Genomic DNA, 24,683 nt, shown 5'->3' with positions numbered 1-24,683 from the left:
GATTTTACATAAGTGTTTGTGGTACCTCTCCAGTACCTTGAGACGGCAAGTGTTGGGACCCGCCTCTCATACCATCATCAGCACCAAAGTTTAAAATGCCAGCATAAGGTTTAATAAAATGTCTAGAAACATAGTAAAATACATCATAGTTTAAAATCAATTAATCAAAATTATAAGAAATACACAACAACCGTAAAATATATACAAACACAAATTCAAACATAACGACAAAGAATAATACACAGATAAAGAAAAACAAATGAGGTGTGAACAGTAACTCTTTATTCAAGTTCCAAACATTAACAATACTTAAAGATAATTATTTTTGATTTTGTAATACAATAATTATAAATCTAGTAAAATCTCGCTTCCAAAATTACTTAATAATCTATTTCTTAATCACTGATTTAGATTAGAGCTGGGGAAATTCTGTGCACGACATTTCATTGCAATCCTTCCAAAATTGATATTGCATCGAAGCAGTTTTAAAGAAATTCTGAAATTGTTTGTTAATTCGCTAGATAAGATAACATTTCAACCTTGTTTTCGCTAAAGCTTTGTATCTGGGTATACACACAGATCCCAGAGAATTCTGTGAGAATTTTGCTTTTCCATTAACGCTCCAATAGAATGATATGAGAAGACTTAGAACTGTTGGCTATTGGAATGTTGCCTGAGAGAAAGGTATTGAACTATTGAATTGTGCTGAACCTATGCATCTGTTTGTGTGCCTGAATCATCTCTAAGTAAATGTTTATTTGGGAAAAGTGGAGTCATACACCTGATGGGGTACCACAATTGTAAAGATAATAAAACCTTCAGTCAGAGAGTGGTGAAGGTGTGGAATTCTCTGCCTCAGAAGGCAGTGGAGGCCAGTTCATTGGATGCTTTCAAGAGAGAGCTGGATAGAGCTCTTAAGGATAGCGGAGTGAGGGGGTATGGGGAGAAGGCAGGAACGGGGTACTGAGAGTGATCAGCCATGATCGCATTGAATGGCGGTGCTGGCTCGAAGGGCTGAATGGCCTACTCCTGCACCTATTGTCTATTGTCTATTGTCTAGTCACATGGCCAAAACCTTGCCTGATCATAAGAGAAAGAAAAGATGAATTTCAAGTTTAAAATATACGCTTTCCGATATATCTGACAAAAAACTTTTTTTTAAAATTGGACTCTATTGTTAATGATTTTATCTGGGATTATAAGAATCATAGGATAAACAAAAGACACTTGTGTAAATCAAAAATAAATGGAGGCCTGGCTTTACCCAATTTTTTGTTTTATTTCTGGGCAGTTAATATTAAAAATATGAATTTCTGGTTGGAAGAAATAGATCATCAACCAGACTGGTTAAAAATGGAAAAGGAAGATTGTTTACCTTTTGATATTGGTTCGATATTATTTGCTACGTCTAAATTAAACAAAAAAATTTATAGGGAAAACCCTATAATATTTAGTGCTATACGAATTTGGAAACAATTAAAAAAGACATTAAAATTAGATAATTTATCACTTTTTCTTCCAATTGTGAATAATCCTTTGTTTAAGCCTTCATGGGTAGACGGGGGTTTTACACAATGGAAGGATTATGGAATTAAAAATATGGGACAACTTTATAAGGAAGGCACCTTTCTGACATTTCAGGAGTTGCAACAGACTTATGGTCTTCGTGGAAATGATTATTTCAGATATCTTCAACTTAGAGATTATGTAAAATCGAACTCCCAAAATTTTCGAATTAGAAATTCAGAAATTCTCGATGAATGTTGGAACAAACATCCTAATACAGAAAAATTAATATCTTATATATATAATATCTTATTAGACAGTGACATTCCCTCCACGGACTTATACAGACAAAAATGGGAAAAAGAATTAAACCAAGTAATTACGAAAGATACTTGGGAAGAAAGTTTGCAACATATACATCAGTGTTCACTAAACGCCAGACATTCTCTAATACAATTTAAAGTAATACATAGGTTACACTATTCAAAAACAAAACTACATAAAATTTTCCAACATATCTCACCTAAATGTGATAAATGTCAACATTTAGAAGCTACATTATTTCATATGTTTGCAAACTGTATAAAAATTAAAAAATTCTGGGTAAATATTTTTAGCATAATATCTAAAGTAACCAGCACACAATTGGACCCAGATCCAAAATTAATTATACTCGGAATATTAGAATTAAATCAAACATTTAGAACAACACAAAGAAACTTTATGGATTATAGTTTGATAACAGGAAAAAAATTAATTCTAAAATTTTGGAAAGGCCCTACGGCCCCCACAATCAAAATGTGGATTATAGAAATGACGGAGACCTTAAACGTGGAAAGAATCAGATTTTCCCTGTTGGACAAACAGGAATTATTCATTGGAACATGGTCTCCTTTTATTGATTACTTAAAGGGTCAGAATGGTTCAGCACAGGAACCTGACTAGCACTCGGACTAAAGAATGGATGAAATGCTATACTTTGAAATGTACGAATATATCTCGAATGAAGTTTTTGTTATTTTAATAAATTTTTCCATTCTTCTTTAACTAACTTTTTCCTTATCTTTATAATTTGTTTTTGTTTTTGTTTTTATTTTTCTTCTCTCTCTTTTCTTTCTTTACTTCATCTATTTCTTTAGTTCTATCTAGTTTAAAAAAAAAAAAGGGGCAAAAGGTATTGGAGACAATATAATAATAATTGACAATATTATCAATTTAAAAATGTATGACTGTAAAGATGTAAACAGGTTATGTACCTATCCCCAATAAAAATTTATCTTTAAAAAAAAATAAAAAAATATACGCTTTCCCCTTTGTTTTAAAAGCAGATTTTTGCTGGAGCTTGCAATCCATTCCAAGCAATCTTCCAAAGCCTACTGTTTGCTCATACTCATCATTCCCCGCACCATTCTCATCAAACACCACCTTCTCAGCCCTGTCCTCAGTTTTTCCCCTATAAGCTTCAACTGCCAAGTTTCCATTTCAGGAAAAAAAAATTGCTCTGGGTTTCCCTGTTTACTGCCTACAGTTCAGTGTTAATAAGGCTTGAAAATGAAAAGTGGCTTTGCTGTTTGAGTGAGTGAACTGATGATATTTAAATGTTAAAAACGGCCATTTCAAAATGAACTCCCAACCCCAAACCTTCTGGGTTTCACAGCACTTCCCAAAGGATAGCTGCAATTTATTCTGGAGCTCCAACAACATAAGGAAGGCATTTTCTGAACTATTGGTAATGTATTGGTTGCATTGCTGTCCGGTACCTTAATCAGTCCAGGGAATTTGGATAAGGCCATTCAACAAAGAAAATATTAGTTTGATATTTTCTAGCAAATCATGGGGTGCCAGAGATGGAACTGGAAACAACATTCATTTCTCCCACTTCATGATTCTTGGAATCCTACAATTCTTTCTTACAAATTGCTACTCACCACAAATACGTAGTATCTCAGATGGCCAGATTTTGATTCACATTTACTCTCTTTGTTTGTACAGAAAATGCTTTCTTGGGTTGAGCTAAATAGACTGTCATCAAAATATCTTAAATGACTGTAGATGTGTGCACAAATTTAGTTTATTTTTACTGTGATCTTATTGCAAAATAGTTGATTTTAAATGTGTCCCTTTAGTGAAACTATATTCAGACCTTGTTGCTATTTATACCTGTTGCCACCTTATGTACAGTGAAGTTTAAAGGAAGAATAGAAATTTATCTTGAATTTAAAATGACAGTTATTAATTTATCGATGTTACCTGTACAGTTGTTGCTGCTTTTAAAGTTAAATATTTGTTTGCAGCCATAAGTAATTTGCATAAGTTCCACATTATTTTAATATGTTTAATGAATTTAATGAATATTGTAACATACGAGGTATTAAGGAGACTAAAACAGAATTAGTCTTTCTGAATGCAAAACTGATTAATTTTTTTGTTATCAATTACTGTACTGTTTGTGCAAAAACATTATCTTACTCCACATCTACATCTACTTATTCTGCACCCAGAAGCTTGTCAAAGATGTTACCAGAAATCACCTCGTGGTTACCACTCAGTTTTCTCCTGCCTGACCTATTATTTGATATTTGACCAGTTGGTTGCAAGACATTTGCTCTTTCGAGCTGAAATGTCACAGGGGCTTGCTGTCAACACACTGACATCTTGGCCTGAAGTGTGCTTTTTTTCTTCTGTGTGCTACAAAGCAGAAAATGCAGAGCAAGCGCTCCCATTCTAACACCGGACCTTTTGTTGCACGTGGTACAGTTTGATGGAAAGAAGGTTAATCAACCTAGAGATTGCAAAAATATTACATTCTCCTTACTTGATTTACCCATGCACCTTTTTGTTTGCTCCCATGTATAACTTTGGTGTTCCAGTACATTACCTTCAGGCAAGAGGGAATAGGAGGAATCCTCCATTGCTTGAGTAAAAAGGAACAGTAATCTATATGTGCATGTTGTAACACCAGCTGGAGAGAATGACACCAGGTTGCTCTGCTGTGAAACTTCACATTTGGTAACAGAATGTCAGTGAAGTCAGGGTGTGCTGCACAGCATCTGCAGCAGGTCTTGCCGTCAGAGTGATTTCTTAGCTGCAGTGGTCCAGCTTAATAATAAGCCTGTTTCACTTTTTCCATTTAGCCTAAAGGAATTAGTTCAGGAAGTCTTTGATTGGATAAGTTGCAATAATGATATTGATTCAGACACTGACTTTGTGTACCATATACACACATCACCTCCAGTTCTCCAGGCACATTTGTTTCACCTTTCCTCGTCAGACCTGTAAAAAGGTTGAGGTTGGGGGCCTGCAGGGACCAGATCCAACTGTTCTCAGTACATTCAGCTGAGCAATGCTATCATCATGTACTGTAGCTCAGTGAGGCAATCTGACCTTCTCACACTGACCAAGAATGACATTATTGTGTCGAGAAGAACCAGTCACATCCTCTTGGTCTGCACAACCTGCTTAAAGTTAGCAACTAAATGCTTGTCTTCAGTTTGGTTGACAAGAACAAAGAGGGGGCTCAGTGAACCATGGCAGCGCTGCCATGAAATGACAGGAATCATTGGTATACACTTCAAATAGCTTTAGCGATCCTATTAAAGTGCTGTATCCCACTTTAAAACAGACATGTATAAAAACTTTGATAGATAGAGAGTAAAATGGCTTATTGATTTTAAACCTATGCAAAATTACTTCATGTTTTTTTGCATTTAAAAATACAGCTATTCAATTAAAAATTAAAATCAAACAAATAATAACACAAGCATATTTTAACACATAAATACAGGATTGCTTCCGATTGCCATTCAGAGTTGTTTACTTAGTTCATGCATGCATTCAAATAGACTTTAGAATTGTTATCTAAGTATGCTGTAAAAGCCATTCTGTACTGGTCTCGTGGATCCAGTGGTTGAACTAACATGAAAAGAGTAGGATGAGGAATGTGATTGTGGTCTGCTGTTCCCTGACCTCTCTCTCAGAATGCTGTAGGAAGTGTCCATTTCAGCATGCAAGGGTGCGAAGTCCTGACTGATATTCTTCTCCTGTGGCAACAGCATTTCAGAATGGGAGGCAAATGGTTGATTCACCTGAGTCCTGATTAGCTGCATAGAAGGGTGGGGTGCAGGGAGGAAAACATATTAAAGATTAGAAAAGCAAATAATAATTTAAACAATATTGCAATTAGGTGCCATGAGGATGAATATAGAACCCATCCTTGAAATATCTGACAATCCCAATGAAGAAAATGAGAACATAGGTGGTGTAAAAAGGTAAAGCAACAAATCTTTTGCAGAGAGCTGTTATTAAAGTTATAGAGCCATAGGTTCTTACAGCATGGAAACAGGCCCTTCAGCCCAACTTGCCCACACCGGCAAACATGTCCCATCTCCACTAGTCCCACTTGCCTGCATTTGGCCCATATCCCTCTAAACCTGTCCTATCAATGTACCTGTCTAAATGTTTCTTAAATGTTGGCTCAACTACCTCCTCTGGCAGCTCGTTTCATACACCTATCACCCTTTGTGTGAAAAAGTTACCCCTCAGGTTCATATTAAATCTTTCACCCCTCACCTTAAATCTATGCCCTCTGGTTCTCGATTCCCCTTCTCTGGGCAAGAGACTCTGTGCCCGATATATTCCTCTCATGGTTTTGTACACCTCTAATAAGATCACCCCTCATCCTCCTGCACTCCAAGGAGTCCCAGCCTGTTCAACCTCTCTTTATAGCTCAGGCCCTCGAGTCCTGATAACATCCTCGTAAGTGTTCTCTGGTCCCTTTCCAGTTTGACATCTTTCCTATAACATGGTGCCCAAAACGGAACACAATACTCTAAATGCGGCTTCACCAGCATCTTATACAACTGCAACATGATCTCCCAACTTCTATACTCAATGCTCGGACTGACTAAATTTGTTGCAAAATGTAAGAGTTATTTATAAAGATGATAGAAATTGTAAAGAAAACAGATTTGTAGAACCATGAATAAATAGTAAGTTGATAAACAATACATGTCCAAGAGATGACTATCAAAGTTCTCAGTCTATAATCCCATATGCTTTAGCAACATTTACAATAGTATTCATATTTGGTCACATTTTAAGGTTGGAAGAAAGTGGTAAAAAAAAAATCAACAGACGTTTATTGCAATGAATTCAGGAAATTCTCTAAAAATAGGTCTGCATTTCCGTAACTTTGACGTAGACTCAATTTTTGCTAAACCTTTGTTAAAGTTGCAATGGCCCATGGGAAAACTACGTAGAAGATTATTTCCCTCAAATATTGTTAAATGTAAATAAAGCTTTGGAATGACTTCTCAATATGTGTAGACAAGATCAATCCTGATTTGAACCACTGATGATGAAGGAATAGGAATATGCTTCTGTAAGGATGGATGGACCTTTGAAAATCTCAAAAACTGCAGAGGCTGAAAATCTGAAACAGACAGAAAATGTTGGAAAACCCTGCAAGTCAGGCGGCATCTGTGGAAAGAGAAATGGTTAAACTTTTGGGTCGGCAACATTTTGGCACAACTGGGAAGGAGGAACCTGCAAGAGGTGGTCTTCTCATGTACCTGAAACCCTTGTTCTTTTGGAGGTTCAATGCTAAACACAATGCCAAGTTAAACTAATTTCCTTTGCCTGCACATGATCCATATCCCTCCGTTCCATGCATATCATCGTACCTATCCAAAAGCCTCTTAAATACCACTGCCACTCCTGGCGCATGTTCCAGCACCCACCACTCTCTGTGCAAAAAACTTGCCCCACACATCACCTTTAAACTTTGCCCTTCTGACTTTAAAGCTATGTACTTTAGTCTTCGGCATTTCCAGCCTGGGGAAAGAAAGTTCTGTCTACCCTAACTGTGCCTCTCATAATGAATATACTTCTGTTAGGACTTCCCTCATCCTCCAATGCTTCAGATAAAACAATCTAAGTTTGTCCAACCTCTCTTTATAGTTAATCCAAGCAGCATTCTGGTGAACCTCTTTTACACCTTCTCCAAAGCCTCCATATCCTTCTGTAATAAGGCACACAATACCCAGATGTGGTCTCACCTAACTCTTATAAAGCTGCAACGTGACATCCTGACTCTTATATTCAATGCCCCGAACAAAGAAGGCAAGCATACCTTACAACTTCTTTACCACTTGATCAACTTATGTTCCCATTTTCAGGGAGTTATTGGCTTTGACCCCAACATCCTGCTCAATATCAATGCAGTTAAGGTTCTTGCCATTAACTATATACTTTCTCTTAAACTATATAATTTTCCCTTGCATTCAATAAAATGCAACATTTTTCAGTTCCTGGGATAAAATTCCATCTGCCATTTTCCACCCATTTCTGTAACTAATCAATATCCTGCTGTGTCGGTTGACAGCCTTCATCACTCTCCGCAGCTCCATTAACTTTGATATCGTCTGCAAACTCACTAACCAACCCATCTACCTTTATGTTCAAGTTCAATATATCACAAACAACTGAAATCACAGACCCAGTTGCAGAAATCTACTGGTTACAAATCTCCAGCGAGAATAACACTCTTCTACCACAACCCTCTGTCTTCTTTGAGTAAGCCAGTTCTGAAACCAAACGGCCAAGTCACTGTGGATCCCATGTATTTTAATCTTCTGGATCAGCCCACCATGAGGGACTTTATCAAATGCCTTTCTAAAATTTATGTAGCAAACATCAACTTCCTGCCCTCATCAATCTCCATCATCACTTCCTTAAAAGATTTAATCAAGTTCGTGAGACATGATCTGCCGTGGGCAAACCCATGCTGACTGTCTCTAATTAGCTGATTATCTAAAATTCGCTAATTGTCTCTTAGGCAAGATATTGCAGTGTTTTGCAGATTGTACACACACGGCTGCCACTATGGATCTGTGGTGAATGAAATAAATGTTTAGGGTGGTGCATGAGGTACCAATCTGATCTGTAGCTTATGGAGAGAAAGATAGTGTTTTAACTACCAAATAAACCATTTAAAAATAGCTTTAGAGGTTCTTCAATAGAAAAATGAAACCTCCTGCAACAGGTGACACCAATATAGAAAGCTGGGGGGGGGGGGCTCTCTCAGATTAAAGGTGGAAAGCTTTTAAGTCTGCCGACAAGGTTTTTACCAGGTCTAATAACTTCTGTAAACTTGACTCTCAATCTACATCATCTTTTCACAGGAAACATGCCTCCAAAATCTGGACAAATGAATGCCTGGTTGAACAAAAAGGCTTTTAACAATGATTTCAGCATCATATCTTTATACCAAAAACACTGCAATTTTATATTTCTTTAGCAAAAAAAGATATAATTCCTTTTGAACATTACTTGTCTTTTCCAAGATTTATTTGGATCACAAAATTATTCCACAATGATTTTACAGTTTGGTCTATTATTCTCTACAAAATCACTCAGTGGGCTCTGTTGAACAAAAGTTTCAAGAGTACTCAAATTATGTTAAGAAGAGATGGTGGACTCAATAAAGGAACAGTTAACTGAGGAGCACATTTAGTGTTCTGTCTGCTGCTGCACTTACAGTACACTATATCTTTAGGCTTCCTGACAAGATTTTCCATCACAGCAAAATCAATGAGCTTCCAGTTGTCATTATTATGTGTACTGAGAATTAACCAGAATGAAGTATCGCAATTTTAGGGCAAATTGTTTTTTAAAAGGATAATTTCTGAGGGTTTCTGAATGCTTAAGGTGGTGGATGGGGTACCATCCTGGACAAAACATCTTGCTTGATCGATACCTCATCTGCCATACTAAACATACATTCCCTCCATTACAGGTCCATGATGGCTGTGGTGTGGACAACCTGCAAAACACAATGCAACTGCTGGCCTAGGCTGTTCCCAAACTTGCAACCTCTATAACCCTACATGAGCTTCAGGCACATGGGAAGACCATCTCATTCCCAGTTGTGAAGAAGAGTCGTAGACTTTGAAAGGTTGACCATTTCTCTTACCACCAACGCTGCCTGATTTGCTTTTTTTCCCCAGAATTCTCTGTCTTTGTTTCGGATTTTTCAGAGTCAAGAACCTGAGGAGGAATTAAGAACCAGAGGACATAGGTTTAAGGTGAGGGGGGAAATATTTAATAGGAACCTGAGAGGCAACTTTTATACACAAAGGGTGGTAGGTATATGGAACGAGCTGCCAGAGGAGATAGTGGAGGCAGGTACTATCACAATGTTTAAAAAACATTTGGACAGGTACATAGGATAGGTTTAGAAGGATATGGGCAAAATGCAGGCAGGTGGGACAAATGCAGATGGGGTATGTTGGTCGGTGTGGGCAAATTGAGCCAAAGGTCTTGTTTCCATGCTGTATGACTCCATGATTCTATTTCCAGCATGTGCAGGTTTTTTAAAACTATTTTCAAAGATATACACCATCCTGACTTCGAAATATATTCCTGTTCCTTCAGCTTTGGTGGGTCTAAATCATGGTACTCCACAACTAATAGTACAGTGGGAGCCCTTTTACCAGAAGGACTGCAGTGGTTCAAGTAGGCAGTACAGCACAGTTTTGTGGCAAACATAGTGCCTTGTTAAACTGATCTCATCTGCCTGTATATGATCCATATCCCTCTAATCCATGCACTTCCATGTGCACATGTTAAAGGCTCTTAAATCCATTATCGTACCTACCTCCACTATCACCCCTGGCAATGCGTTCTTGGGCCCCACCACTTTCTGTGTAAAAAGTTTCCCCTGCACATATCCACTAAATATATCTTCTCACCTTATAGCTATGTCCTCTTGTGTACATTTCCACCGTGGGAAAGGGGTTCTGACTGTCTACCTTTTCTATGCCTCTCATAATTTTATATACTTCTATCAAGTCTCCCCTCAACCTCCAACATTCCAGAGAAAACAACCCATGTCTATCCAACCTCTCTATGTAGCTGAAACCCTCTAACCCAGGCAGGAATTCTAGTAAACCTCCCCTGCACCTTCTCCAAAGCCTCCACATCCTTCCTATAATGAAGCGACTAGAACTGCATGCAATACATTAAATGAAGCCTAATCAAAATCTTATAGAGCTGCATCATGACTTCCTGACATTTATACTCAATGCCCTTAGGAATGAAGGCAATTAGGGCTGGGGAATAAATGCTGGTCTTGCCAGCAATTCCCAGCTGCTGAAAAATGACTAAATTAATAAGTAATTCTCAACACCAGAAAACCTTGATTCTCCCTCCAGACACAATAGCATAAATTTACGGTAGTCAATTAACCAACCAATCAGCATATTGGGGAACCTATGCCGAGGACATGCAAACTCCACACAGACTGTACGCAAGATCAGAATTGAGCCCAGGTTGCCGGAGCTGTGAGCCATTTGCACTATCTGCACCGTCACTATGCCAATGTGTTTTAAACCTGTATATCATGGGGGTGTCTGCCCATGTTTTGAGCAAATGGCTCTTACTGGTATATATCATTTGTGGACCTCCTGTGCCCTGGAGAATTTTGCATACATCAGGTAGAGTAGATGTGTTTGGGTCCATAAAAGTAGCGTTGATCTGGATCTAATATCCAGAAATATATTCTGGATGCGTGAGGCAATTGCACTACAAGAGGGAATGTCTAGGTCTTCCATTCTGACTGGGTAAGCTTTGCTTGTGAACAAATCTTCCTTTACCAGCTGAGAACTCTCTGTAATGTTACCAAAACAGCAAATGGTGCATTATATTCATTCTATTCATTTATCACTACAAACAAAATTATAACATGTTGAGTAGGAGTTGACTGTAGATTAATGCAAGTATTCCTGAATTTAGAATGACTTAAACTTCAATGCAAATTGAATTGAAAGGTTTCTCCAACTTCAATGAAGTCTTTCAATAGTCTTTCAGCTATTTGTGGTTTATCTTTTAAAGCTACTTTGTTCAGCAGTCTTTTTTATATTATTAGCTTTGGTGAAATATTAAATCAGTGTATTACTTTCCAGGTCCTCAAATTGTTATTAAATCTGTAATTCTTTAAAAGTCCTATTCAGGTATATTTTAATTTGCTTTTTATAGCTTTCTCTAGTTACTTTGCTGAATAAAATTACAAAATTCAAAGAGGATATTTTAAAGCTCGGTGCCTTTTTCCTGGTCTGCCAACAATGGCCAGCCTTATAATGAATTGTGAAATATTTATTGTATCTCGAAATGGAAAATAGTAAGTGGAATGCGTCTACAATTTTTCTAATTCAGTGGTGTCAATCAACTGATCAGTGTGTTTTGGAAATTCCTCCCCACAAATTTATGTATCTCACCACAATCTTTTCCCTTAGAGACAGTTTATAAAATTATTCAAATTGTGTATAAAATAAAAGATATTATTGAAGAATGCTTATACCCTTTGCCTCATGAGTGCTGGGCTACATTTAATGAAGAAGACTTCTCTGGCACTCAGATTGTAGGCAGATCCTTGACTGAAATGTTTTAATTCCTTGCCACTGAGTAAACTTGATGACATTAGAAATGTCATTATTTCTAGAATCTTACATCATCAGGATTTAGTTGTTAGGTTTTGGGTCTCAATAGATAGAAACTGCTACTACAGATCAATCTAAATAATTGACGATGTAATGTTAGCATTGTAAGTCATATAACCTCACAACTTGTTTGATTATTTAGTCTGATTTAAACTTTTTGTTACATGACTATGAAGCTTAATTCTCCTTCCCTTCAATGTGTTTGTCTAAAATCTCACAATATATATTCCCAGACAGAAAATGATATTAATGAAGATAGCTGTGGCAACAAAGTAAAGACTACCACTGATCTCTTCACACCTAACAGTTGAACAGTTGAATTTAAAAGTTCAATTTAAGAGAATTTCTTAACCACATTCTACTCTGATTAATAGATACAATGCAAAGATCATTTTTGGAATTTATTCTTAGTTGTCGCATTTTATGAATTGATGATTAATTTCCAACTTTTAAAAGTAGCAAATAAAATGGAGAAATTATTTATTTTCCACATATACCTACACCCTAAACCTAATAAACCTAAACCTAAATCCTTATTCCACTTGAATAACATGTGATCTCATACCTTGCTTAGAACTAACATTGAAATGCTTTGTCCAATAATTTAAATGCAGGAACACTGAGCAAAAGAAATAAGGTAACAAGAGTTGACACATACAGTGTGAAAGCTGAGGTGCCTGCATGCAATAAGGCTAAATTCTGACACAAAACCACATTTCAGTTCTGTACAGCGCTGTAGTCCACATGAAGTTTGTGACAGGCCTCTGTCTCCTCAGCCACACTTGACTAACTCTCACTGACACTCAACTGTCAGTGAGCAACCCTTTACCATGCCCCTAACATGCTCTACAGCTTCACCCAATTAACTTGCTTTCACATGACATTGCAGCAAAGAGCTTCATAATAGGTGGTCAAGGTGCAAGGCGCCTGTCTGCCCTCAGACTGCTCACGCAGAGCAAGCAGTTTAACTACCTTACTTCTGCCTGCTAGCGGTGAACAGAAAAAGATGTATCATGTACAAATCACCTAATTTTGCTCCATTCATAGTCCAAGGCAACAAACATATTCTAATCTAATAGGTGACAGTATTGAAATGTGAAATTCATGTTAATCAAGTCATTTTTTAAATTATTGAGATGAAGATTGCAAATAATATGAAAACATAATTACTTAAAATATCCAGACCAAATTTCATGCTATTAATAAAATAACATAGGTTTTATCTCTTTTGCCTTTGTTTTGTGTTGAATGTAAATTTAAATATCTTTGTTAAATTTCTTCTCTTTATAAAATAAAATACACAATGAGAAAATAACCATAATACCAAACAAATGCTATATGGCTATAGGGAGACAAGGACATCCTTCCCATGATTGCCTAAGGCTGTGATGAGCTTATGCATGAAAGGAAAGCCACCGTTTACAGTCCTTTCATGGTGAATCTGTGCTTTGTTCGCAGGGCAGCTCTGCAGTACCAGCAGAAAGTTAGTTAAGAATCATGCTGCAGTCTGTTGAACAACATGTGATCTAATCTATCATAGTCTTCGACCAGAAATGTTTGCTTTCTTCCTGTTTGCATCCCACCTGCGTGCATTTGGCTTATTTCGCTCTAAAGCTGTCCTATCCATGTATCGCTCCAAATGTCTTTAAAATGTTGTCATACTACCTTGCCTCAACTATGTCATGTGGCATCTCGTTCCATGTACCCACCACTCTTCAATGAGTCTTCATATGGTCAGTAGTAGGGATGCTCAGTTCCATTTGCAACTCCTCAGCAAATGAAACATTATTTTCCTGCATGTAGCAAGACCTAGGCAATATCTTTGCAATGGCTAGTAAATGGAATGTAGTATTTGCTCAGAAAAGGGTTAGACAATGGCCATATCCAGATATCGACATAATAGTCTAACCACTTACCCTTGATGTTCAATGACATCACTTATTCCCCAATCATCAATTTTCTGTGGATTGTAGGGACATAGGGATTGGCTAGAAGAGTTCGAACCCTCGGATTGGCTAGCGATGTCATCAGGTGTGCTAGCGCGGGAGATACAGTCAGTCTAGCGTTGAACTCTGAGTAGGTAAGACGTTAGGTAGTTGTCTGCAGTTTGAGTGTTGCGATTGTCACGGAGTTTTTAGAACCATGCAATAAACTTCGTCTGCAACATCCATCCGCTATCAGACTCGCTACATTGGTGACCCCGACGTGATCAACGATCACAACAGCATGTCACAGGTAGGAGCGAACAGTGGGCAGCAGAACGCGAGCGCCGTTCACCTACCCCCGTTCTGGGCCCATCATGGCGGCGCTGCCCTAGCAGCTGCGGCTTACCTGCAGTCCATTTGTCTTTGTGTTTTTGTTGTTTTTGTTGTCTTAATTGTAGTTGTGATGTGGTGTTTTTGTGTTTTTGTACTATGTGTGTATGTGGGGGGGAGGGGGGGAACTGTAAAATTGTAATATGTGTCCCTTCCGAACGGAGACCCGACCTTTGTGTTCTGGGCCGTGTCTCCGTTCCTGCTGCGGCCTACCATCGGCCCAACTCCTGGAGCTGGCGGCCTCCAGGGCTCTGGTTCGCAGAGCCCGCGGACCAGACTCACCATCAGCGGAGCCGGCCGTTCTCGGAGGCTGCGGGAGCGGCTGCGACTTGCCTTAGGCTCGGGCCGCGTGGATGCCGACATCGGGAGCTCCGGCAGCGGCAGCGGATCGCGGGGCTTGGGTCGGCCCACCGCGGACATTTCACCGTCCGGCGCGGCCTGAAATAGGCCACGGAATTTTCTCTGCTCGGCGGGGGCTTCAATGTCGGGAGCCACGACCGCCCCGACTTGCAGCGGGGCTTGGGTCGGCCCGTTGCGGACATTTCACCGTCCGGCGCAGCCTGGAACATGGCAACGACAACAGCCTGACCGCAGGAGAAGACGGCAGGGGAAGAGAAAAAGACATTCTGGCCTTCCATCACAGTGAGGAGGGGACTGGAGGAGACTCACTGTGATGGATGTTTCTTTTTGGGGGGTTTTGTGTTGGTTGGGGTTGTGTAATTTGCTTATTTTATTGCTCTTATTGTTGGACTGTGGGTGACGAAATTTCGTCCAAAAAACTTGTTTTTTGGATGACAAATAAATTGAATCTTGAATCTTGAATCTTGAATCAACCGCACCTGTGGTTCGTGCAGGCAGAGTCCCAGTTCCACCTCAAGAAGGTGGAGGAGGACCAAGAGAAGTTCCACCATCTGGTAAGCTGCCTACAGCCCGAGGTGGCCGCGCGGGTGGGACGGTACCTGACCTACCCTCCCCAAACCGAGAAATACGAGGGGCTCAAGAAGCTCCTGCTGAGGACGTTTGGCTTTAGCCAAAACCAGCGGGCTCTGAAGCTCCTGCATTTACCGGAGCTGGGGGATCGGCTACCGTCTGTCCTGATGACGGAGATGCTAACCTTGATCGGCGACCACCAGCCGTGCATGATGTTTGAAGTGGCATTCCGGGAGAAATTGCCCCGGGACGTCAGGTTAGTGTTGGCGGACGTCTCTTTCGAAGACCCGGTAGCGTTCGCAGAGAAAGCCGACGCGCTCGTTACGGAGGGCTCCACACGAGATGACTCGGTAAATCGGGTTTCGAGGCCTAGCAGCAACCGGCCGTGCGGCCAAGATGGCGGTGCATCGGCCGCCATTTTACAGTCAGCCTGCCAAGACGGGGCTGCAGCACCCGCCATTATGCAGCGGGCCCAAGCAACAGAGCCGCACAGGCGCGGCTGGTGTTTTTTTCACAAGCGGTGGGGCAGTGAAGCCCGAAATTGCAGGGCCCCGTGTTCCTTTCCGGGAAATGCCTCGGCCGATCGAATGTAGAGGCAGTCTCGATCGGCCGCAACCGCCGCCTCTACGCCACAGATCGAGGTACCGGCACCGTTTTTTTGGTCGATACGGGAGCGGTCGTTAGCATCGTGCCTCCCTACGACTGCGAAGATCGAGCAGGTAGGAAGGGTCCGTCCCTCATTGCGGTCAACGGCAATCCCATCTGCACCTACGGCAAGAGGGCCATGTCCCTGTCCTTCGGGTCAGTGATCTACCATTGGGATTTCATCGTTGCCGACGTGGGCCAGGCCATTCTGGGCGCGGATTTCCTCTGGGCTTTTTCGTTGGTCGCAGACGTCCGCGGGAAGGGCCTACAACCCTTGGCTAGCAGTATGGAGCCTGCTACTCCTCCACCTGCCACCCCACCCTGCCCGTCGATCCAGGCCATCACCACGGCTCCCGGTCAGTTCGCTGCGGTCCTCGCCGACTTCCCGCAGCTCCTCGTACATCGGTTCGATGCCCCTTCCGCTAAGCACGGTGTCGTCCACTTCATCCCTACCGAGGGGCTGCCTGTATTCGCCCGGGCGCGGCGCCTACATCCCGACAAGCTGGCCATGGCTCGAGAGGAGTTCCTGAATTTGGAACGACTGGGAATTGTTCGGCCTTGAAACAGTCCGTGGGCCTCCCCCTTGCATATGGTCTCTAAAGCATCTGGGGGGTGGAGACCATGTGGGGATTACCGGCGTCTTAACGCTGCCACCCGGCCTGACCGCTATCCGATCCCTCACATACAGGACTTTACAGCCAGCCTCGAGGGCGCTACGGTTTTTTCGAAGATCGATTTGGTGCGGGGATATCATCAGATCCCTGTCCACCCACCGGACATTCCCAAGACGGCTACGATTACTGCGTTCGGGTTATTTGAGTGGTTGCGTATGCCGTTCGGTCTCAAAAACGCGGCTCAGGCATTCCAGCGTCTCATGGATCATGTGGGTCGCGGATTGTCTTTTGTGTTTATTTATCTCGATGACATTCTGGTTGCTAGTTGTTCGGTCCCACTGCACCTGGTCCACCTTCGCACTGTGTTCCAGAGGCTGCATGACCACGGCCTGATCCTCCACCCGTCCAAATGCCAATTCGGCCTGTCCGCGGTAGATTTCCTGGGTCACCGGGTCACACCGGCCGGTGCCACTCCTTTGCCCGCTAAGGTGGACGCTGTCCGCTCTTTTCCCTGCCCTACCACCATCAAGGGCTTGCAGGAATTTGTGGGCATGGTGAATTTTTATCACCGGTTCGTGCCTGCGGCAGCTCGGATCATGCGCCCCCTTTTTCAATGCCTCGCGGGTAACCCCGTTGAGTTGGTCTGGTCCACAGCTGCAGAGGCGGCTTTCGACGCGGTTAAGCTGGCCCTCGCCAACGCCATCATGCTCGTGCACCCCCGTTCCTCCGCCCCCACGGCCCTGACGGTGGATGCCTCAGACTTGGCGGTGGGTGGGGTCTTAAAGCAACAGGTAAACGGTCACTGGCAGCCTCTGGCATTTTTCAGCCGGCAGCTCACTCGACCCGAGCTGAAATACAGTGCCTTCGACAGGGAGCTCCTGGCCCTCTATTTAGCTGTTCGCCATTTCCGGTATTTTTTGGAGGGCCGCCTTTTTGTTGCCTACACGGATCATAAACCCCTCACGTTTGCTTTTTCTAAGGTTTCTGACCCGTGGTCGGCCCGCCAGCAACGGCACCTAACCCTCATTTCTGAGTTCACCACAGATGTTTGCCACATCGCGGGTAGGCTTAACGCCGTTGCTGATGCCCTGTCCCGGCCGGCCAATTCCTCTGTTGCAGCAGTGGGGGGGCGAGGTGGATTTCCAGGAGCTAGCGGAGGCTCAGCGCCTGGAAGGAATTGCCTCAGCGTACGCCTCCACCGCCTCAGGGTTGCGGTTGGCCCAGGTAGCGTGCGGCTCCACAGGTACCACACTTTGGTGCGACGTTTCCCTTCCCCGCCCTCGTTCGGTTGTGCCGACCGCCCTGCGGTGTAAGGTTTTTGAGGCCATTCATGGCCTGGCACACCCGTCCATTCGGGCGACCTCGGCCATGGTGGCCGCCCGATTTGTCTGGCACGGCCTGCAGAAGCAGGTGGCCGCCTGGGCCCGCGCCTGCGTCCCGTGCCAGACCTCCAAGGTCCACCGCCACGTCCAGTCCCCGTACCAGAATTTCGTGGTTCCGCCCGTCCGTTTTTACCACATTCACGTGGATTTGGTTGGTCCATTGCCCTACTCTAGGGGCTACACTCATCTACTAACGGTGGTCGACCTTTTTACTCGTTGGCCGGAGGTTCTTCTGTTGTCGGACACCTCGGCGGTCTCCTGTGCACGGGCCCTGGCGTTACATTGGGTTGCCTGTTTCGGCGTCCCGGCTATCATCACTACCGACCGGGGCGCCCAGTTCACCTCGTCCCTCTGGGCCGCGCTTGCGCAGCTGTATGGGTCCCGCTTGCAGCAGACCACCGCCTACCATCCCCAAGCTAACGGGATGGTAGAGCGCTTCCACCGACAGCTGAAGGCGTCCCTCTGTGCCCGCCTGACCGGCCCTGACTGGGCCGACCAGCTGCCTTGGGTCATCCTCGGCATGCGCACGGCCCCAAAGTCTGATCTGGGTACTTCCTCGGCGGAACTCGTCTACGGATCGCCCCTGCGGGTGCCGGGTGACATTCTTCCCTTATCCTCCCCCTTGCCGTCATCCGTCCCGTCAATTTTGGCTTCTGTCCGGGCTCGGGTGGGTTCCCTGGCCCCAGTCCCGGCCTCCAGTCACAGGAGTACAGCAGTGCACGTACCGGCGGACTTGCAGGACTGCGAGTTCGTTTTCCTCCGGCGGGATTCTCACCGCCCCCCTCTGCAGCCGGTCTACCAGGGCCCGTTCCAGGTGCTGAAAAGGGGGACGGTCACCTTCACTTTACAAGTAGGCACCCGTCAGGAGCTCATCTCTGTCTCCCGGCTCAAACCGGCCCACTTGGACCAGGACCGTCCCGTGCTGGTGGCCCAACCTTCTCGCCGGGGCCGACCTCTGGCCGACCCACCTGGTTCCCAAGCTGCGTCTCTTCCCCCACCGCTCGGGCCTCCGCTGCCCACGGCTGTGTTTACTCTGCCCCCTCCAGCCGCGCCCCCATCGCCTACACCTGCAGGGTCCCCCCTCCCTCCCCCTCCAGCAGCGGCCCCATCGTCTCCACCGGCGGGGCCCTCCCTGCCTCCTTCGTCGCTGGCGGTACCGGCCTCCCCTCTCCGTACGCGTTCAGGTCGGGCGGTCCGGGCGCCCGTGAGGTACGGTACCGAGGGTTCTGGGGGGGTCATGTAGGGACATAGGGATTGGCTAGAAGAATTCGAACCCTCGGATTGGCTAGCGATGTCACCATGTGTGCGAGCGCGGGAGATACAGTCAGTCTAGCGTTGAACTCTGAGTAGGTACGACGTTAGGTAGTTGTCTGCAGTTCGAGTGTTGCGATTGTCACGGAGTTTTTAGAACCATGCAATAAACTTCGTCTGCAACATCCATCCGCTATCAGACTCGCTACAGGATCAACATTAACTAACAGCTCAACTGGACTAACCACGTAAATACCCTGACTACCAGTGCAGGTCAGAGGTTGGGTATACTTTGATATATGACTCATATTTTAACAATGCAAACTAATTCTAACATCTATTCAGGAGTTAGATCAAATATTTGCCTGTATGAGTGGAGCTCCAACAACTCTCAAAAATACTACCCAAAACATAGCCATCTAAGGCGTGTGGTCTTTGTACATTCTGTGACTACATACAGTCCCTCTTGGTGTTCTAGTTTCCCCCCCACATCCCAAATCTGTGCAAATTGGTAGGGTAATTGGCTATTGTAAATTGGTCTTAGTGTGTAGGTGAGCAGCAGAATCTGGAGGGAGTTAATGAGAATATGGGAGAACAAAATATGGGATCAATACAGATTGAGTGTAAATGGGTTGATGGTCGATGTGGACATCCTGGCAACAGTGTGATCCATCTACAACATGCATTACATTATTCATCTAGACATCTCCAACAGGACGAAGAAGGGTCCTGACCCGAAATGTGGCCTATCCATTCCCTCCACAGATGATGCCTGACCCACTAAGTTCCTCCAGCACACTGCTTTTTAACTCCAACAGTAATTCCATGAATTTTACCACAGGTTTTGCTTTCAAGTTGCACACTGACTTGGAAATATATCATCGTTGCAGAGCCTAAATCCTGGAACTCCTTCCCCAACTGCACCATGGGAGTACCTTCGGCAGACAAACTACAGTGGTTCAAAATGCTAGATCACCATCATCTTCTCAAGGACAGTTATGGATGAGCATCAGATGATGTAGTATAAGAAAATAACTGCAGATGCTGGTACAAATCGATTTATTCACAAAATGCTGGAGTAACTCAGCAGGTCAGGCAGCATCTCGGGTGACGTTTCGGGTCGAGACCCTTCTTCAGACTGAAGAAGCATCAGATGATGGCCTTGCTAACAATACCCACATCCCAAAAAATGAATTAATTGTTTAAAAATACCAGTGTCTAACCTGACACAGGGAAATAAGAGTTTAAATAAATGAAGATGACTTTTCAAAAAACTATAGAACTATTTAAAGATTATATTGGTGCACACTTCAGTTTCTCAGTAAATCAAATATTTAAAAGCTATCAGGAAGTACCTAAAAGAAGCAGATTAATTTTAACTGCCTCCTAAAAGGCTCACAGTGTCCGTGATATTTCTCCGGATCTAAGGAAGGGGCCGGTTCAAGGATAACATTTTAAAAACGAATGCAAAAGAATCATCAAAACTGAATTATCAATTTCTGCTCAAAAACTTTCAACCTTCAGGATTGGTTTGAGTAATTTGAGGGTTTGTGCTGAAAGAAAACTGTTTCCAGGGAGCTTTAGTCATTATGACATTATCTTATATTCGATTATTTTTATATTTCTGTCTACCTGTTTTGACGATAAACATCTATACTGAAACAGATCATGCTGATCTTACTCTTTTCAATCTTTACGTTAATTTTCTTGTGCAAAATATGCCTTTAGCTTATTGAAGGATCGTTCAGAAGCCTGATAGAGGGGAAAATGCTATTTTTGAGTCAGTGGTGTGCGCTTTTAAGCTTTTGTATCTTCTGCCTGACGGGAGAGGAAAGAAGAAGAAATGACCAGGGTGGGAAAGGTCTTTTATTATGCCTGACAAAGAGTTTCAACCAGAAGCGTCACCTTTCCATGATCCCCAGAGATGCTGCCTGACCCGATGAGTTATGCCAGCAATTTTATATCTTTCTTTCACTGTGTTGGCTGCTTTCTCAAGGCATCATAAAGTGTAGATGGGGAGTCTGGTCTGTGTGATGGACAGGGCTACATACACAACTCTCTACAATTTCTTGCAGTCTTGGGCAGAGCTGTGCCCTAAACCAAGTAAAATAGACTTTATACAACAGAATTCACACAGACCCAAGACTGCAGGTGCATAGTTCATTGGAAGTGGCATCACAGGTAGATAGGGTGGTCAAGAAGGCTTTCAGCACATTGGCCTTCATCATTTGAGTGCTAAAGTTGGGATGTCATGTTACAGTTATACAAGACATTGATGAGGCTACATTTAGAGCCATGTGTTCAGTTTTGTCACCCTGTTATAGGAAAAAAAGTTGGTCAGCAGGAAAAGGTACTGAAAAGATTTATGACGATGTTGCCAGGATTCGAGGGCCTGAGCAATAGGGAGAGGTTGAACAGGCTAGATCTTTATTCCGTGAAGTCAGGAATATGAGGGGTGACCTTATTGGTGTACAAAATCATGAGGGATAGGGTAAATGCACAGAGTCATACCGAGAGTAGGGGAATCTAGAACCAGAAGACTGAGATTTATGGTTAAGGGGGAAAGATTTAATAGGAACCCGAGGGACATTTTTTTTTACACAAAGGGTGGTTAGGTTTATGGAACGAGCTGCTGGGGGAGGTGGTTGAGGCAGGTACTGTCACAATGTTTAAGAGACATTTGGACAGGTACATGGTTAGGGATTAGAGGGATATGAGGGAAATGAAGGCAGGTGGGCGAGTGTAGATGTGGCATGTTGGTCGATGTGGGCCAGTTGGGCCGAAGAGCCTGTTTCCACGCTGTATGACTCTATGACTATGACTCTAACGGAAAATGCCTCGTTTACAAAAAAAAAAAAAAAAATGCTCGAGTATCTCAGCAGGTCAGGCAACATCTGTGGAAGACATGGATAGGTGACATATTGTGTTGGTATCCTACTTTAGATTGTAGTAAGGTGGAGATAGTTGGTAAAGACGTGTGGGCGAGACAAAGCCTGGCTGGGAAGAAACCATTTCAGTTGAGATTGAGGAGATGTTAGTGAGTGGATGGGCTTGGGGAGGTAGAGAGGAAAAGAAAATCATTAATATGAATGGAGAAATGATCAAGAAGACGTTAGCCATAGAGATGATCGAGTGTGCCAAAAAGGACGTCAGACTTCGATAGTGAAAAATCGTTCTGATACAGGGTCATGATCCAAAATGTTAATAATTCCTTTTCCCCCACAAATGCTTCTTGACTCTCTGTGTTCCTCCAGCAGTTTATTTTATCGCTACAGGTTCCAGCATCTGCAGTTTCTAGTGTCTCCAACAGTGTTTAATGCTTGATTTGACAGTATTTGTGCAAAATGTACTGCTCACAAGATGCACAGACTGAAGTGAGCCTGCAATGGAGAAGTGAGCATTACCTAAACCTGACCTTATCCAGGTATCTACGAGTGAGTCTTCTTTCAAATTCATCCTTCTTTTCATATTTAATGAGTGTTCTTCCTCTATCTGCAGAGGCCCTCAGGCCCCCCCCTTTGTTTTTCTTTGACATCCCATTACATCTCTCCCCACACTGGTAATTCTCTACTCTCGTTCTTCTCTCCTTTTTCTCAATCCACTTTGCTCATCAGCTTCCGGACTGATTTGTTCCCTGACCTTGATAACCATCCGTAACCTTCGATGATTTCCTCATCTCTTTCCACAATCATTGACTCGCCTAGCTCCCTCTACTCGTACTCATTGCGCTTACTTTCTCCACAATCTCCACTGGTCATCTAAAATTTGGTACAAATTAAAACCAAAGATAGCGTAGACAGTCAGAACCATTTTCCAGAGTGGACATATTGAGCACGAGAGGGCAAAGAGGAGCAAATTTTAAAGATGTGCAGAGGAAGTTTTGTTTTATACAGAGAGTGGTGGGTGCTTGGAACGCTCTTCTGGAAGTGGTGGAGGCAAATACGATAGGGGCATTTAAGAGGATTTCAGATAGGCATATGAATATGCAGGTAATGGAGGGGTTGCATTATGTGCAGGCAGGGGAGATTAATTTAAATTGGTATCAAGTTCGGTATGGACACTGTGGGCTGAAGGGCTTGTTCCTGCGCTGTAATATTAATGTCTACTTTAACAATTAGAATGATGCCGCCCAAATGGAAGCCTTTCAACCTATCGCACTGGTGACACGTTTTATTCCTGTAACTAATTTTTCTTTCTCCTTCAAATATTCTTTTGGAAGTTCACTTTGAATTTGCTTCCACCAACCTTTCAGTCTGTGTGCTTCAGATCACAAATGTCTCATCTCCACCCACCTTAAATCTGTGTCCTCTGTTTCCAATTCTCCTACCACTGCAATCACATTTAGAATAGAATAGAATAGTTCCTTTATTGTCATTGTAACATGAGCCATGTACAACGAAATTGTAAAATGTCAGCCAGTCAGTGCACCATTCAAACATTTCTAAAAGCTAACGATACATACAAGGTAAAATATTTTAAAACAGATAAACAACTAAAATAAATATCATGAAAATAGCACGCATAAACACCCAACCCTACATCCTTCTGTCGATTTCACAGTCTCTTATTATGTATCGCCCCTGCGTTCCTTGGCGGCTACATTTAGTGCCTTTATAGCAGTGGGGTAAAAACTATTTTTAAATCTGTTTGTCCTTGTCCTTGTAGATCTGTACCGTCTGCCTGACGGTAACAGTTCAAACAGGGAGTGTCCGGGGTGGGAAATGTCCTTTATAATACTCTGGGATTTTTTGATGCAGCGGGAACTGTGTAAGTCCTCCAAGGTAAGTAGAGGGCAGCCGACAATCCTCTGGGCGTTGTCAATGGCCCTCTGGAGCGCTTTCCTCTGAGCCGCTGTGCAGCTGGTGTACCATACGCATACACAGTATGTTAGGATGCTCTCAATGTAGCACCGATAAAAGGACAACAGCAGTCTCTGAGTGATGTTATTCTTCCTGAGCACCCTCAGGAAGTGCAGTCTCTGCTGGACCTTTTTCAGCAGCGCAGAGGTGTTCACGCTCCACGTCAGGTCCTCCTCAATATGGATTCCCAGGAAGCGGAAATCCGCCACCCTCTCCACACATTCCCCTCTGATAGATAATGGTACCATGTCCGTTTTATTCTTTCTAAAGTCTAGGTGCAGGAGTAGGCCATTCAGCCCTTTGAGCCAGCACCGCCATACAATGTGATCATGGCTGATCATCCATACTCAGTACCCCGTTCCTGCCCTTTCCCTGATATACTCTCTCAAATCCCGTCAAAATTCTAAATGCCTCTATTATTTTTTACCTTCATCGTCTTTGCTCAATGGAAAATCAAATCCCACGACCTGATGGGCAGGCCTGTTTCTACGCTGCATGACTCTATGAATCTATAACAACCCCACATTTTATAGACAATAGACAATAGGTGCAGGAGTAGGCCATTCAGCCCTTTGAGCCAGCACCGCCATACAATGTGATCATGGCTGATCATCCATACTCAGTACCCCGTTCCTGCCCTTTCCCCTTACCCCCTGACCCCGCTATCATTAAGAGCTCTATCTAA

General features: G+C 43.1%; 1 protein-coding gene across 6 annotated transcripts in view; it reads right to left on the bottom strand.

Annotated features, from left to right (window-relative positions):
- Positions 1-2,041: 2,041 nt before the first annotated feature.
- The window catches only part of ccdc171 (coiled-coil domain containing 171), a 240,743-nt gene continuing 218,101 nt past the window's right edge, over positions 2,042-24,683 (bottom strand). For all 6 annotated transcript variants that reach the window (XM_078394873.1, XM_078394872.1, XM_078394874.1 and 3 more), the window contains one exon: positions 2,042-5,606. In XM_078394873.1, the coding sequence (XP_078250999.1) occupies positions 5,361-5,606 (246 nt within the window). In that variant the 3' untranslated portion in view covers positions 2,042-5,360. The remainder of the gene's footprint in view (positions 5,607-24,683) is intronic.

Source organism: Rhinoraja longicauda, chromosome 3, assembly GCF_053455715.1.
Source record: "Rhinoraja longicauda isolate Sanriku21f chromosome 3, sRhiLon1.1, whole genome shotgun sequence".
NCBI classification, from domain to species: Eukaryota; Metazoa; Chordata; class Chondrichthyes; order Rajiformes; family Arhynchobatidae; genus Rhinoraja; species Rhinoraja longicauda.
The sequence above is the reverse complement of the archived record's forward strand: the minus strand, read 5'-3'. Positions and strand labels throughout refer to the sequence as shown.